The 15805-nt window shown below is 43.6% G+C and overlaps 1 protein-coding gene across 4 annotated transcripts in view; it reads right to left on the bottom strand.

Moving 5' to 3' along the window:
• The window catches only part of MNAT1 (MNAT1 component of CDK activating kinase), a 124621-nt gene that overhangs the window by 108621 nt on the left and 195 nt on the right, over positions 1-15805 (bottom strand). For 3 of the 4 annotated variants that reach the window (XM_056346972.1, XM_056346975.1, XM_056346973.1), the window contains exon 1: positions 14843-14994. The exons of the other annotated variant lie outside the window; for it this stretch is intronic. In XM_056346972.1, coding sequence (XP_056202947.1) covers positions 14843-14931 — 89 coding nt within the window. In that variant the 5' untranslated portion in view covers positions 14932-14994. Of the gene's footprint in view, positions 1-14842; positions 14995-15805 lie in introns of those variants that run through there. 4 annotated transcript variants of the gene reach the window in all.

The following is a 15805-nucleotide window of genomic DNA, read 5'->3' as shown; positions in this document are numbered from 1 at the left end:
TCTTTTCTCGTGAGGAAAGAGTTTCTGAAAGCCTTTAAAATCAGGTAAAGGAAGAATTAAGAAGGTAAAAAAGCAGCATTCTTGCTGGCACATGTGCAAGGGGCTGGGAAACCATCAGGACCAGGGATTACAACAGAGTCCTTGACTGAAGGCTGCGCTGCATTTGCTACAGCTTCCCCTGGGCAAGGGCTCAAATCGCAGCAGGGCACAGCTGATTGAGGAGACAAAAGGCAGATCACTCCTGCCCCATCCTATCTGGCTGTGTACCACCGCTCTCACCGACTCCCCACAAGCCTGTGCCAGTGGCAATCAGAGCACACTGGCAGCTCCAAGGACACCAGCACCAGAGCTGCACCTCCCAAGGGATGCCAGTCCAACAACTCTCAGTCTGCTCCAAGAGGAGACCATGAAGGTCAGGTGTTAAGTCTTGCTAAAGATTGAATAAGGTTCTGGGGCTGCTACACATACTCAAAACAGTAAGAATATCCACAGAATACTCTCAACATACAGTGTTTCATTTGTGAGGCTTCTGAAGTGTGCATAAAAAGTTGGTTAAAAATATATGTGGGAAAACAGTCTGATTAGCCCTGCTAACGTAATGCTCCAAGTAAATTAACACGAGAAAATAAGAATAATCAAAAACAACCAGGATATTAACATGTCATGCAAGTGTAGTTTTATTAAATATTAAAAAAAAAACTTCTTAACAGATGAAACAGAAAATTGCATACTGCCAAAAAAGGGGGTGGAGTGAATACTATTCTCTACATTGCCTTTTGTATTATTACAAAGGCAATACTATGTGTAGTAGACAATGTTTTCGGTTATTAAAATTTATGTTTCTATATTCAATGGCATCACATTATATGGCCTTTTTCTGCAATTAACCTCCAAAACACAAATTAAATATTAATGGATTAACGTCAATTATGATTATGAGAAACAATAAAAGGACCATAAATTAAATAATGAAGACAGAACAATAAAGTATTTTCACATGATCAAAACAATGTTTCAGTGTTAATGTTTTCTTATTTTAATTGAAAATGTAATTATGCACTCATAGGTGTTGTTATTGCATAAAATTTGGTAAACAATACCATCTTTTCAGCATTACAATTCACTCCCAGTAAGAAAGAGCCAAAACAAGCCTTGTTGCTGCCTCCAGCCAAGCCTAGCACTGCAACATTATTTCATGCTCTATAGAAACCTTCAGTTTGAGACTGTCCAGAGTGCAGTAGGATATTTTCACAGTTATTCCTAGACTATTTCCATCTCCTGTAATTAATTATACACAATTCTATATTTTGTTCAGAATTACCAGCTCTCCCACACATCCAAAAATATTTTCCCACTATTGTACATTTTTAACTAAGGAGCTAACTTAACTAAGGCTTGCTAAGAATTAAAAAACTCCATGAAATAGAAATACTCAAATATGACACTGACAACAACCTCATTGCTTTAGGGTCATTGTTGAGGCGGTTTTTGTGATATTTTTATGAAAAAATAAAAATAAGGGTCTGAGAAAACTTTTTTAACAAACTACCAAAAAGCAGATTTAAATAGCAGCTGCTTGATGCTCAGATGTACAACTCTTCCTGTGCTTTACCACACTGGTCACCAATGACTACTTTATGAATTGTAAATGACATGGGACACGCTGTTCACAAACAAATCAGATTTATGGTTATATTCAGTTGTTCCTGTTACCTGAAATTAGAATTAGAAGCTCATTAAATATGAATATGTTTCAGAGAATGTAGAGGCACAGCATTATATTGATGAAAGCTTCATTAAATTTTCAATGATATAGCTGCTTCTATATTTGTGAAGGAAGGACACAGAGTAGAAAAAAGTTGGGGCAATTCTCCTTCAGGCAATTTTGCATCTTTCTACTACCCTAAAATACATATGGATTTTAAAATGAAATGTTGGACTAATTAGGTGTAAGAGAAAGCAGTTGTGGTCCATTATGTTCAATGAATGACTACTTTCAGATCAGCACTGGTATTGTATACATTTGCCAATTATACAAGAGAGGAATTGGAAGAAAGTTAGAAAACAGGTTTGAATGATCAAGCTCATATAAAATACAGACTCTGTATGGGTTCTGAACTCACTTAATGGCAGAGTCATCTTCAAAATATTCACTTAAGAAGATGTAACAAGAGTATTGGAAATGAAGTCTTACCTAGCAAATAATAGACATAACCTCTTGTGCAAGTAGAAACGTAAAACAACCAAAGTCACACAGTAATACAGTCTTATTTTTACTACAGAGACTGAAACCAAGAAAAAGACCTGTGACAGAAAATAAATAAACTAGACACTGTTCAATTAGATCTCCAGCGTTACCAGCAAGTCAGACAACTAAAATCTCCATACATAAAACACCCATAACCAAGCTATATGAAAGAACGCAGAATCAAAAATGCAGAAGTGAAAATTCAAGTGGTCTGATCCCTCTTGTGGTCATGCACTACAGTATAAATTTATTATATCTCCACATTACGTTAGCCCAGTTTCCTTTGGAAAAAAAGGGTTATGCAATCAGGCAGTTACTCAGCTCCTCCCCATCCACTCCCTCGATATCCATTACCTTATGTCAACTAAGTCAGGCAGCAGGATAGAGGCCTCAGTGTCATGTTATTCCTCTAACAAGCCTGCACAATATATGGCCCAGGCATTACATGTTTTCCTTACAGTTAACGTGCACAGCCTGCCAGGAACAGAGATGTAGGGCTGCTCTTTCCAGCTTGTTAGGATTGCCACCTCTTTCAGCCCTCCGGATAGGCAATGCTCCACTAACGTGCATGCAGACAATGCTGGTTTCTCCTCAGACCTTGTTTATTCTGCCCTGTTCAAATCCTGCTTCGACACATTGACTTTTTCTTTTCCACCTCTAGTTTTCTTTGGCATGCATAGTCAGCATTAAATAACTGACCTTCTCAAAACCACCATGAGGTAGTATTATCCCCACATTACCAGATAAGGAAATTAAGCCACAGTAATTAATGCTTGAAGCATGCCCAAATTTCACATTCCTGATTTGAGAGTTGATTAGCATTAGTGCTATATAGGATTTCCTCTGCTCAAAGCACAGCTCCCAGCGAGCGCAGGAGCAGTTGCACACAGGCTGTGCTTCAGGGCAGTCCAAGGGGCACAGCTGGAGCCCCTGTGAAATGCCAGGCTCCAGGAACTCAGCCAACTCCACCCCAGGGCTCTGTAAAGTAACTCAAACACCTCGGGTGCTGCTCCAGCCCAATGAGGGAAGGCCAAATACCAGAACGCCAACCCCTTCTGCACCCTTCCTTCTTCCCCTGACCAAGACTTTTGGATCCAGACACAGACTCCTTGCCCAGCTAATTTCCATTTAGACACCTACACCCCTTCACCCCACGTGCAAGCACACAGACATGTGCACGCACCATCCTTACCTCTGCTCTTCCCATAGCCGCCAGCTCCCCATGCATTCATCCTTCTAGAACCTCACAACTTCCTCCGGTTCTTTAGCTCCAGTTTCTCCTCAGTCTTCCCAGGTGGTCCTAAACCCTCCTCTAGCCCAGGCATCACCCCTCCTCCCAAGTCCTCACATAGTTATACCCCTCCCTCTAAGCAAGCCCCCCTCATGATTTTTACTGCCACACAGTTAAGACTGGGAGTCAGCCTCCCCTTTCAACACCCTTACAGCATAACAGAGTTTCCCAAAAAGCCACGAGATGTTTCCCACTCACATGTTCCTTGCAAAAGAGAAGGCTCCTTTGCAAAAGCTGTCAGCTAGCAGCAAAGGTTCCCACACAGACTCCATGCAATTTGAGTTCCCTAACCTCACCACAAGAAATAAACCTCCATGGGGCTGTTCCACTCATACACCATTGAGATACTGCCCATGTGGAGACAGCTAAGTGTGGCCACGTCTGCTGTTCTGTCCTGTATTACCTTTCCCCAAAACCAGGGATTTGTTTAGCAAAATTTTAGCCCAGGGTTTGTTGCAAAAGTGGAAACAAAAGGGTTCAAACAAACACAGTAATTCTAGATCAAGCTCAACAGACAAGTATCTCTCCAGCTCCTCAATTCCTGCAAGTCTGCTCAGCTGATGACATTCACAGCAACAGCAACTCATCCTGCCACTGCTCTCAGTTCTGTTAACCTCTCTCCCCCCCTTACAGAATACAACCATATCCCAAAACTAAAGATAACTTTTCATTTTTTTCCAGGAAAAAGGGGATCTCGGGCATTTAAAGGCAGCCTCCCTCCTCCAGTTCACAGTACATCAGTCACAGGCCTATCAAACTACACAACTGCCATCAACAGTCCTCCCTGACACCATCCAAGGTGTGTAAGGACTACTTTTTTTAGTCTTTTTAAGCCTACAGACAGCTACTCCCAAAAGAATCTGAACAATTCTATTCACACAGGGCTATTCGTATACTCACACTAAAGACTATCTAGTTGTTAGTTACCCCTACAAATTGTTCAGCTCCTAATCCCCACAAAGGTAACTATTTTTTATTTACAGAAGACACACAACACATTGCAAGTAAGGATGACAAAGACACTAAATGAGAGTCTGCCTGCACTTGTCTGGGACCAGAGGTCATCCTTCTTCACCCCAGCTCTGCTAACGGCTCTTACGACACATTTAACCCCAGTGCCAAACCTTCCTGCCCAATTAGACCCAGCACTTCCCATTCCAGCTCAGCAGTCTGGAGGTGTCAACATTAGCCAAACCACTCCCTTGCCTTTTGCTGTCTAGGAACACCAGTCCTTCTTCGCCACCCAAACTGACAGCCTAGCTGCCTGGCTTGGCATTAATAAAAAAATGGAGACACGAATATTCTTAGGGCTTTGGAACTTCTACCTCAACACTGCTTCTTAAAAAACCAAACACACAACACAAACAAAAAAACACCTGTTTCTCACTCTGCCCCATCCCCATTATTTCCTAACTCTCTGCAGAAACACTGTCTTCCTCTATAATGTTGAAGAAGTTGTCATGCTCTCATTAAGTCCAGGGTTCTGCAAATGCTTAGATATAGAATTTAACCTGAGTGCCAATCATTGTGGCAGGACTGTGGGAACAGCAAGAATCATTATCTACATGTTTCCCAATTTGGAGCCAAAATATTTATCAGATCAGATGAATTTGCTCATTGTTCCTTTGTGGCACAGGCATCTTGTTCTCACCTCTCTGAACTTAGCTGTATTCCACTGGAAAAAGACTGCAAGAATTCCCAAAAAATTCTCTCTCCCCCAATAAGTGTTATACTCAAAGGAAGAACAACTTAGAATATAATTTTCAAGTATCAAAAAATATTCTTGGCTACAACAATTACAGTCTAATTTTGTCATATACCGGAGCAATTCCTAAGGTCTCTGCTCAGATCTGGTCTGGTAAAATGTAATTCTTGCAAAAATTTTGAAAAAGAAAAACCAAGTAGATGTCATTACAAAATTCAATTCACCCTAAGGACTACTACTTATGATTTTTACTACAGCCAGAGTGGCCTTTCCGTGAAGAAACATCCACTGTTTCCTGTATATCATCACACCAAAAAGGGAACCAGCAACATGAAACTTGGGCATTCACAACACAAGCTCAGCACCCTGCCTGTCCCATACCCTGTTACTATCAGGGAAGACATTTTTTCTTTATTTCTTAATTTCCTAACTAGATCTGAACACTGGATATGTTGCTGAACTAGCTTTTCTTCAAACATCGCTTTCAGTTGTCCCGGGGAAAAAAAAAACCAATCCTTCCTCCAACAAAAAGCACACACACAAATGCAACTCCTGAGTACGCCAGGAGGGACCTTTCAGATCTGCTCTACTGTGAATTTACAATTACTGAGACATGCTTTTTTAAATTACTCACGAATATATTTGCTTAATTTCATAAATATTAAATCTATGCATATGGCTTATTAACATTTGACAGCTAATGCAACCACACAGAAGCAAGTCAAATGTCCTTCTTCCTCACAAACCCACAGAATTGTTGGCTTGAATTATAATGCAGTAGATGCAATTAAAAGAAAAAAGAAAAAGCTGTCTAATATCAAATTGTTTAAAATGTTGTGTTTGCCATCTTTTTGAGAAACGCTTATTTTAACCATAGAGATCTACCACACCTGTGTTAGACCGTTACCATACTGAACATTTACCATACTCAACCTTACCGTGGTAAGCATTTAGCCAACAAAAAGGGTCGAGCATGTTTGAAGCTGGACACCCAAACCCATTAGCCATCTGCAGGATCCCAGGCTGCAGACTTAGCCAGACTGAATTTTCAGAATCAAAGAAGATTTTACTTTTCAATTTACTCGTTGGAGACCCAGGATACAAGCAATAGCTTTCCTTTTGCCAAAGTCACATCTCACAAGCAGAACTGCAACTTAAATTTCCAAAATGTACTTAATAGAAATGAAGAATAGAGCTCTGCAAGCTTTGCTGAGCAGACATGCCAACTGATAGCTCAGAGAAAGACTTTCTAAATATGTCAGTTTTAAACCAAAAGAATAATGTAACTGAAACATTAACACCACTTCTGATCCTCAGAAGTATTAAGACCATGATTCAGAGCCAAATTTAAAAGAAAATATTCACTGTCAAAACTAGATGGCAGAAGGAAATAACCTCTTGGGCATTTCAGCAGTGATTTAATCACCTCCCATGACTAACTCGGAGAGACTTTGGAAGAGTAATGGGATGGAACGGAGTCCAAAGAGCATCTAATCCCAATTAATAAAAACAGGAATAACTCCAAAAAGACACAGAAGAAAGATGACCTAGATTTTTATTCCCTAAGAAGTCAGGAAAAAGCTTTCTTTCTGAGAGAATACATTCCACTTTAAAAAAGTTTCTCACTTTGAGGATGCAGACAGACTATGATTGTGCAACTATTTCAAATAAGCACCAGTTAATCTAACCTCCCATGGCAGAACTGACAAACGTGACTAAAAACCTCCCTGGCGTGTCTCCCATCTCCCCCAGAAGAAACGAAGAGAATTCTCTTGAGATGTAAATTGTTGGGAATTAAATACATTACAGAGTTTTCATTACTTATCTCCCCAAAGCAAAGTAGGCATTTTTAGGACCACACAAAGTTCCTGTTCTGGTTGAGATTTTTAGCTATATGTAGTCCCAATCTGCTTTAGTCCACCAAGAGTACTTATGCTTTTCATCCAAGTAAGGATCTCCCACCCAGGAATCTAATTTGAGATGTGATATGGCAAGAGCAGCAAGAAAACAAGCCTAAGAGACAAAACAGAGCACTTTCTCTCTCAGACAAGCCAGCTTTTTAAGCATGCAGCTTCACAAAATGGTGCAAGCTAAATTACCATTATGCTATAGGAAGGTTCTTCCTTCAACCCTATTCCTACCTTACTTGTGGACACATGCTCCTACAGACTACCCTGCACCATCTCTGATGCCTGTCTAACCATTCACAAGCCACTTCAACTCACTAGACCTGTACAAACACCACCACAATAACCTGAAAAAAAAAGTTTATTTTCTGCTAGGTTAGCAAGCTAGATCAGCTCCTGCAAGGGTCCAGTAAGTACCAGAGGCTGGTGGCTCTTTCCTTGTGCCTGCTGCCTGTTCACAAGTTCTGCATCTACATGCAGATTTCTATAGTTCAACCAGCACTACTCATACCATCTACACTCACGAGCTCGCATACCACTTTTGTATTAAAAGAAAACTGGTGCCCTAAAAATCATATACACCACAGCCAACCTTTACATTCCAAATGACAGCCCTGACTACAGTATCATTGTGCTTGTATACCTTGCATGTAAGATACTTTCTTTAGGAAAAAAAGCTTGCCAAATAAAATTAAATATGTATTTAAGCACCTAATTCCCACATGCTCAAGGTAAAAGTTACAGGTCTGACAGATCCTCACTGCCTACCTCTAGTTAGACTTCTTCACTCAAACTCACTTGGCTGAAATACAATTTTACGCTATTTTCCACAGTCTCCAGGGCTTCCCCCCCCATCTTAGAAGAAAGGCATTTTCTTGAACCACACTGCAGAGAAGAATGCAGCAGGAAGCCAAGCAATCCTTTAACTTGGAAGGAGTTTAAACAAGAAGATTCTGAACTTTTTTCCAACAACTCCAGCCCCACACATTGGCATGAAACCCCTCTCCCCCCTATTCACCAGGGATGTTCCTACTTCCAACTCCTGGGGAATTTGACAGCCGCAAAACTCCAAATGCTCCTAACATTAAAATAAATATACAAATAATGAAACCTCCGTTTCTTCATTTTAGCAGCCGTTGGCACTGCAATTAATGTTCTCGGAGGATGCACTTACCCCCTAATGAATCCCTGGAACAGTCATAACAGGGTGCAGGGCAGATTACAGAATCCCCACAACACAACTCGGTAAATTGATGTCTCCCCTGAGCAACACAAAGCCGGGCCTAGAGATAGTAAGCATTGGTGTTTTTGCTGTCTTCATTTGGAAACCTTATTAACAAATTAAACGAGAAATAAACACATGTCCCTCTGGGAAAACAAAGGAAAAAAAGACATTTTAATAAGAAGTCTGGACACCTTTCCGTTAAGTCTCTCTCAGACAGGAAAAAGGCACCAGAAAAGCTTCTAACAGAGCAAGTTCATTAACTACCATATAAGATTGCAGAAAACTGAAAAATACTACACTGGCAGCAGCTGAAATCAAGCCTATCAGTTTCTGCAGAGGCTGTGCTGGTACCTGTGCCCCTGTCTCCCAGAGATGTCAAGCATGGGAAAGACACTTCGCAGAGACAGCACAACAGCTGGTACGACACTGGGGAGGAAAGCGAGTTTCTTTCCTTTCGTTGGTCTGTAGACACCCACATTTCCTCTCTACAAGTCAGGATAGGTCACAGGTAGCTGGAGCAGCAAGACTGGCTCCTAAAGAGAGCTTTACGTACCAGTTTCCCCCCTCCTCCCTATAGTGGGCAGTGGGACAACAAAGCTAAACCAGCAGCCCCAATTAACTACTTTTTTTACCTAAGACTTTTGTGTCTGATTGTTGGAGACCATATGGTCCAAGTTTACAGCCAACAGTAAATCTCTTTACCCAGTCCTGTTTGCAGTAACAACCTTAACATTCTTTTAATGCAGCTTTTGGTGGATGCATTTCCTTTCCTCTTTATGTAAGTAAATCAGTGGGATATGCTTAACCTGCCTCCTAAAACTCAACACAGGCAATGAAATCCAGGCAGGCAGAGTAAAAGATAATTCATGGTCTCAAATGAAGCCAGGTGGATTACAACTCCATTGGCAAGCACACACCCAGCATCTGTACGCTCAGAAAAGACATTAGGAACCTCCTGAATAATCAAACATCGTCATGCACACACAAAGGTTTTTGAATACAATCCTTGATAGTGAACTTTTAAAAGAAGGCAAAACCATCAGTGCACCTTACAAACTTGCAGAACTTTAATCAAGCATTGCTCCATAATCAGACACACTTTCCCCTGCACAAAAGCATCTCTAAAGCCAAGTATCTGATGCCTTGAACCTCTGTTATACTTAAGAAAATAAACTTTAAAAGACATTCATTTTTCTTGAACTGAGCATTTCCATACTAAGTCTCATCCTAGAACAACTTTTAACTGCTAATTTATCATTCTCCCTTCCAGTGACAGGGAAGATTTATAGTGGAAAAGGCCTATTTAACATTACTCTAATGCCAAAAACACATGGTATTACACTTTTGGTGATACTGGTTGAGAAGCAATAACCAAGGAAAACAAAATCCTAAGAAATAACCCCCCAAAAAAAACCCATTGCCATAACTGTAAGTAAGGCTTGGCTTAGTTCCGTTGGAATAAACTGCAACGGAAGCCCAACTTGAAGGATGTTTACAGTCAAGACACACTGTCCAATTTCACTCTCGCACTCATCTGCCTGTACCTTATCTCCACCACGACACCACTGTGCTTATCAGCACATGAACCCTGTCCTGCCACAAGTGGCCACGAACACATTACAGAGCCCCACTGACCACAGGGAAACTGAGCATGGCAAACATGCAGCATGAGGAGAAAGTCACTGTGAGTTCTTCTAACATAGGGTCAAGCACACTGACACAGGTAAAGGACAAGGGAGGAGAAATGCTATCTGCATAAGTTGGTGCTAAGATCCAGACAAAACGTGTTGGCAGGAATAAGGTCACACTAAGAGAGAGATGGGAGCCCAGGACAGGCACTCTAACACATAGTATCTACCCCAGATGAGAGATTTAAGTGGGGAAGGGGAGAAGAAAGAACAGCCAAATCTCCAAAGCACAGGACTTCACAGCAAGGGGAACCCTCACTGCAGGCCTCTGTCAGAGAAGAAGGAACAAACAGGCCACACGTTGCCCAACAAACTGTCAAATACTTTGGGATTAACTTTGTTTATATAGGAGACTAGAAGAAAAAGGAACCAAACAAACAATAAAAAAGGCTCTTCTAGTTTCATTCTAATCAAAGGGGAAGAACCAGCTAAGAACATGAAAGTTGAAACAACTCGGCTGACAAAAAGCATAAGAAGGCAACTCTTGCAATCCTTCAGAAGGGCAAAACAGTGCTACAAAATAAAGAAAATGAACTAGCAGTAAAACCACAAGCTATCTGAAACCCAGGAGGAAGATCTGAAGCTTACCAACAAATCATCTCCGCTACAGTATAGGCTCTTTAATGATTTGAGTTTCAAAAGATTTTGCACAATCAAATCACTGAAGGTCACTTAATAAACTGAACAGCACAGTTAACAAAACGGGAAAGATCAAAGCATTAGGAAAGAAACTACTGAGAGGCAACACTGAAGGTAACATGAAAATATTCCTTCAGAAGGTCTGCAGTGAAAGAGTGAGCCGTTAAAAAGGAGCACATCGACCCACTATTCAACGAGAAGGAAAAATCTCTAACAGATGATGCCAAAATACCTGGGACATTTTCTGTATTGATCTTCATTCACTAAAATGTATTACCTGGCTAACGTAACTCATACCAGAGCAAAAGGAGCAAGAACGCAAGCTAGAACTGGGAAACACATTAGAGCAACTGCTCCAAACCTCCCAAGGCAACAAAGACAAGACTCTGAATTTCCCATGCGTATTTGTTGGCAAACTTCAAACAGAAAGCATGATAAAGGCAATATGCTTCTGCAAACAACCTAATAAGCTTCCATAAACCTATGGACTATATTGAGGGGTTACAGCATTAAAAGAGTACTTCAAGGTTGTCGAATCTGGTAGACATATATTTACCCTTTGAAAACTGACAAACGCAGTCCTCAACAATCATCTCTGCTCTCTGCATTATGTTTCAACAGCCTGAAGAAGGGCAAAAGCACCTGCCTCTAAAGAACAAGAAACCAAATACACAGGGAAACATGGACCAGCCAGGGTTACCAACAGATCCTGGGAAGATGCTGAAATAATCAAACAACCTGCGTATTTCAGATAATGAAACGTTAAGATTCAACACAAAATTTTTTAAGAACAAATCTTATCAAGCAAATACCATTTCTTCCAATGACACTGTAACAACATAGGTAGAAAAACCGCAACTAAAGGCAATATCGTTTTGGTTTAACTGGACTTTTGACACTCTTAAACTGACAGCCATATAACCTAAACGAATGCAGTACATGCTGAAGTACTGAGAGATGACTAGAAACCCATACCCAGAGATAAGTTATCATTATGTCAGTCAGAGAGAAAATAGGTACTGAGCCCATTCACACAGCTCTAATCTTTTAGCATTCTCCACTGCTACAAAAGGTAACTTGGGGTGGGAAGGCTATTTAGCAAGGAACCTATTGCAGGCAAGCCTGTATTTTGCTGTGCTTTACTTTAATTTCTTATGGTCACAAGCAATAACTCTGAAGATCTCCCAGACCTCTTGGAAAATATCAGGACAGAAAGAAAGGTCATTTTCTTAAGTTAACAGAGGAAAATCTGGGACAGTCACAAGCACTTTAATGGAGGGACTCAGAATCCAAAGTCACTTGAAGCAAGTGCAAAAGTCACTTGAAATATGTTGTTTGACAGAGCAAAAAGGTAAGAATAATCAGCTGCATAACACAACACAGAAGGCAAGGTTAAATACTGTTCTGCCCAGAGATATGTTGAGTGGTAAAGCGCTAAAGAATCTGGGGCTTATGCAGAACATAAATCACACATATCACTGAAAAAAGATAAATAAATATGCAGAGACTCATTGTCCTATTAAGATATACAAAATGCAAGTATCATATGAAAAGAACACAAAGTAATTTTGGCTCTGCCTGTTGTACTAAGGACTCAGAGCACCGTGTCCAGTTCCAGTGTTCCAGAAAAATGCAAACCAAGTGGAAAAAGCCTCAAGAAAAGCAGTGAGAATAGCCCACAGATGTAAGAAAAAAAAATTTTAAAAAATAATAAAAAAAAACCACTGAAGAGATGAGACTGAAGGAATGGGATTTCTTAAGTGTGGAAAATACCAAAGAGAAAGCCCCCAAAACATGCGACACATTCCTACAGAAGAGGTGTAACAGAGTTCACAAGGTGTATAAAATGCACAAATAGAATTCTTAAATGCTTAAATTATATCAAATAAATTGGATTTGAAATTAGAAGAAGTATTTTCAATGGCAAGAACAGCAAACTATTGGAATAGATTGCCTAAGAAGGGTAAATCTCCATCAGAAACTTATATTAGCTCACTTGCTTTGAGAGTTAAACATTCTTTCCTCATGCCTGAAACACGGTGAATTTATGGAAGAACAAATATCAATTACCTCCCCTTTTTCCCCTCATACTTCATTCACAGGTACCTCATCTGAGCTTCCAGCTTCTAGATCAGTTATTATGACAATTTATTAACCATTACTAAAAAATTACTTCCACCATTAAGGCTTTGTAACATCATATGGAAATAATGATAAAAACATAACCTTTAAAGGAATTATTGGAATGATATTACAGTGGAAAAGTGACCCCACTTGAACCACATCAAGACTGAGTCCTTAATTACAACAAAAACAAAGAAATCCAGAGATCCTACGCACACAGTGACTTCAACTTTACCCTCACTACACATACACTTTAAAACAGCGGTGCCCAGCTGCATAGACACACTTTGCTGGGAAGGTAAAGGAGGGGCTAACAGACCTTGCTGGGTCCAGGTAAGGTCAGACTGGGTGGGCCTGCATAGGCCTCTCCTGGCAAGCACCCTGCAGAGATACCCGGCTGGCTCAACCCTGGGCCATGCAGAATGCAGGCTACTGATCTGGCCTTGGATAAAATGCTTGGCAAATGCAGAAGTGCAAACAACAAGAGCTGGGGGAAGCAGAGGCAGTCCTTGGGCAACTGGCAAGGAACAAGGAAAGCAAGACAAGACCCCAAATACGGTGTCAGCAGCTGGACCCAGTAAAGCGTGAAACATGACTAGTTTTCTTATGCAAAGCTCAGCTACAAAAAGAACCCACTGAAAACCAAAGCAGGAGAGCAAACTGAAACATGCTGTCCTCTGCTGGAAGTGGCTCTGGAGGAGCTTGAAAGCAGAAGGTCATCTAGACCACTAGCCCTTCGATCTTCCTTGAAATAGAAGATAGAAGCATCATTTTAAAGCTGCACAGCCTTGGCTGAATGTGGCTGTTACCTTCTGAACTCCAACTAATGCTGCACTTCTACACAGCCAGCATCACTGTCACCAATGGGGCACTCCTGATACCACCACCCTCTCCTATACCACCACTACCAGGAGATCATCTGCTGCTTTCCCACACCTTCCCTCGTAGCAACGCAAGTCAGGCAACTGGATGAAAACTAACATTTTTTTCTAAGGAAATAACTTAAAATCCTTTGTTGCAACCCAGTTCATTCTGCTTCGCTTGCAGTACTATATCAAGTTAAGAAAAGCTTTTGGGCTGCATCTTTTGAATGTAATTCACATGTAGTTTGAAAATATAAATAGCTCAATACACACATCACCAGAAAGATGAAAAGACACAAAAAACAAACAAAACAACTGAAAAACCAGAAAGGGCTACTACTGCAGTATGAGGCTTCTAAAATGTGTGCCCAGAAAGAATTTAGTCTTGAAAACTTGCACACTGAAGACATCCAGATCTGAAAGTGAATGAGTTCAGACTACATATGACTTAAATCAGCTAAAGCCAGTGGTGGGAATTATTTAACCTTTCAACCTTGGGGAAAAAGAAAAAAAACCATGACTCTTGCTGCAAAAAAATACCGAATGAGTAAACAACACAATCACCACAGGTTCACGAGAGGATTTTCCAACATTGAAACCAGCATCAAGCCTTCAGGCAAAGCATTCCTCATTCAGGAGGATTAACACGACAAAAAACCAAAAGAAACCAGGTGGGGCTCTTTCCTTAATTATCCAAGCACAGTATTAAATAGAAACAATAAGTGTTTAAATTGATGAACGCGTATCTTTCTCCACGTTCCGCGTTTCATACCCGAGGCCTCACACCCCTTCGAGGCAGGAGCCGGTGACCAGCCCCACAGCCGGGCCCCGTGTGCTCCCCGCGAGCGTTTCGCTCCGGAGCAGCGGCCGCCAGCAGTGCTTCAGCCGCGCACCGCGACCCAGCCCCCGGCCCCTAGCGGAACGGCCGGCTGCAGCGCTGCCGCCGGGAGAGGCCAACGGGGGCACAGGGCGGCCCGCAGCCGCCTCGCAAACGCCCGCACGGGCCTGGCGGGGCCGGGCGAGTGACCGCTCCCCTCAGGCCCCGCCGCCCGGTCCCCCTCGCTGAGGAGCAGCCCCAGGCCGGGGCGCCTCTCCCCTCACCGCGTCCGTTCCCCCCGGCCCCCCTCAGGGCGCGGCGGCGGCCCCACTCACAGCGTGTGCCCGCAGACGTTGACCATCAGCTTCAAGGAGGGGTTGCGGTACTTAGTGGTCTTGCACCGCGGGCAGCCCTGGTCATCCATGGCCGCCGCCTCCCCCTCCCTCTCTCCTTCCCTCCGCGCCTTCCGCCTTCCGCCGCGCGGTGCCCCCGCCAAAGGGGCCCGTCGGCACCGCCTGCCGCCCTGCTCGTTCCGCCCGCCGCGGGGGCCCGGCCCGGCTCGCTCCGCACCCCTCCCGGCCTCGAGCACTATCAGGCAGGGCCAGCCGGCGGCGGCGAGGGCCACGGCGGCCGGGCCCAGCAGGTACGAGCCGCCCCGGGCAGCACCTGCCTGGCGCCGGGGCGCGAAGGGGGGCAGGCCGGGCCGGCCCGAGAGCTCCGGTTGTAACGGGGGGGGGCGGGGGGCGCTCCCGCCTAATGAATAATCAACAGGAGGCCGCTGCGGGGCGGTAGCTCCCTGGCGGGGCTCCCCTCAGCCCTGCTGCCGGCCCGGCCGAAACGCCGTACCTCACCGCGGGTAACTACCGCGGCGGCGCCTCGCACCCTCAGAGTTTTCATTCTTCGCAGCCCAGCGCCCTCCCGGCCCGGGGAAAGACGCTCGGCGGCGGCGCAGGTGAGGGGAGCCGCCGCCCACGGGGGCGTCCCTGTGGTGGGGCGCCGCGCTCCAGGTGGAGGTGGGGAGGGAGCGGGGTGGGGGGCAGAGGAGAGGAGCGGGGCCGCTTGATTGACGGTTGCCCTGGAGACGCGGGAGCCCCCGCCCCCCCGGCGCGGCGCAGCCAATGGGCGGGCGCGGCCGGGCCAGCAGGCTGCGGTGCCATATAGTATTGCAGCGGGGCTGGGAGTCACGTTGGGGGGAGCCGCGGAGAGGAGCCCGTTTACACTACTTTGCTATAGCAGCTATCTTTAATGGTTATTGCGTGGCCGGGAGGAAACCTGATCGGCTAGAGCCGGCCGAGAGC

Source organism: Falco biarmicus, chromosome 7 (assembly GCF_023638135.1).
Source record: "Falco biarmicus isolate bFalBia1 chromosome 7, bFalBia1.pri, whole genome shotgun sequence".
Taxonomy (NCBI): domain Eukaryota; kingdom Metazoa; phylum Chordata; class Aves; order Falconiformes; family Falconidae; genus Falco; species Falco biarmicus.
Note: the sequence above shows the minus strand (reverse complement) of the source record. Positions and strands in the feature narration are given on the sequence as shown.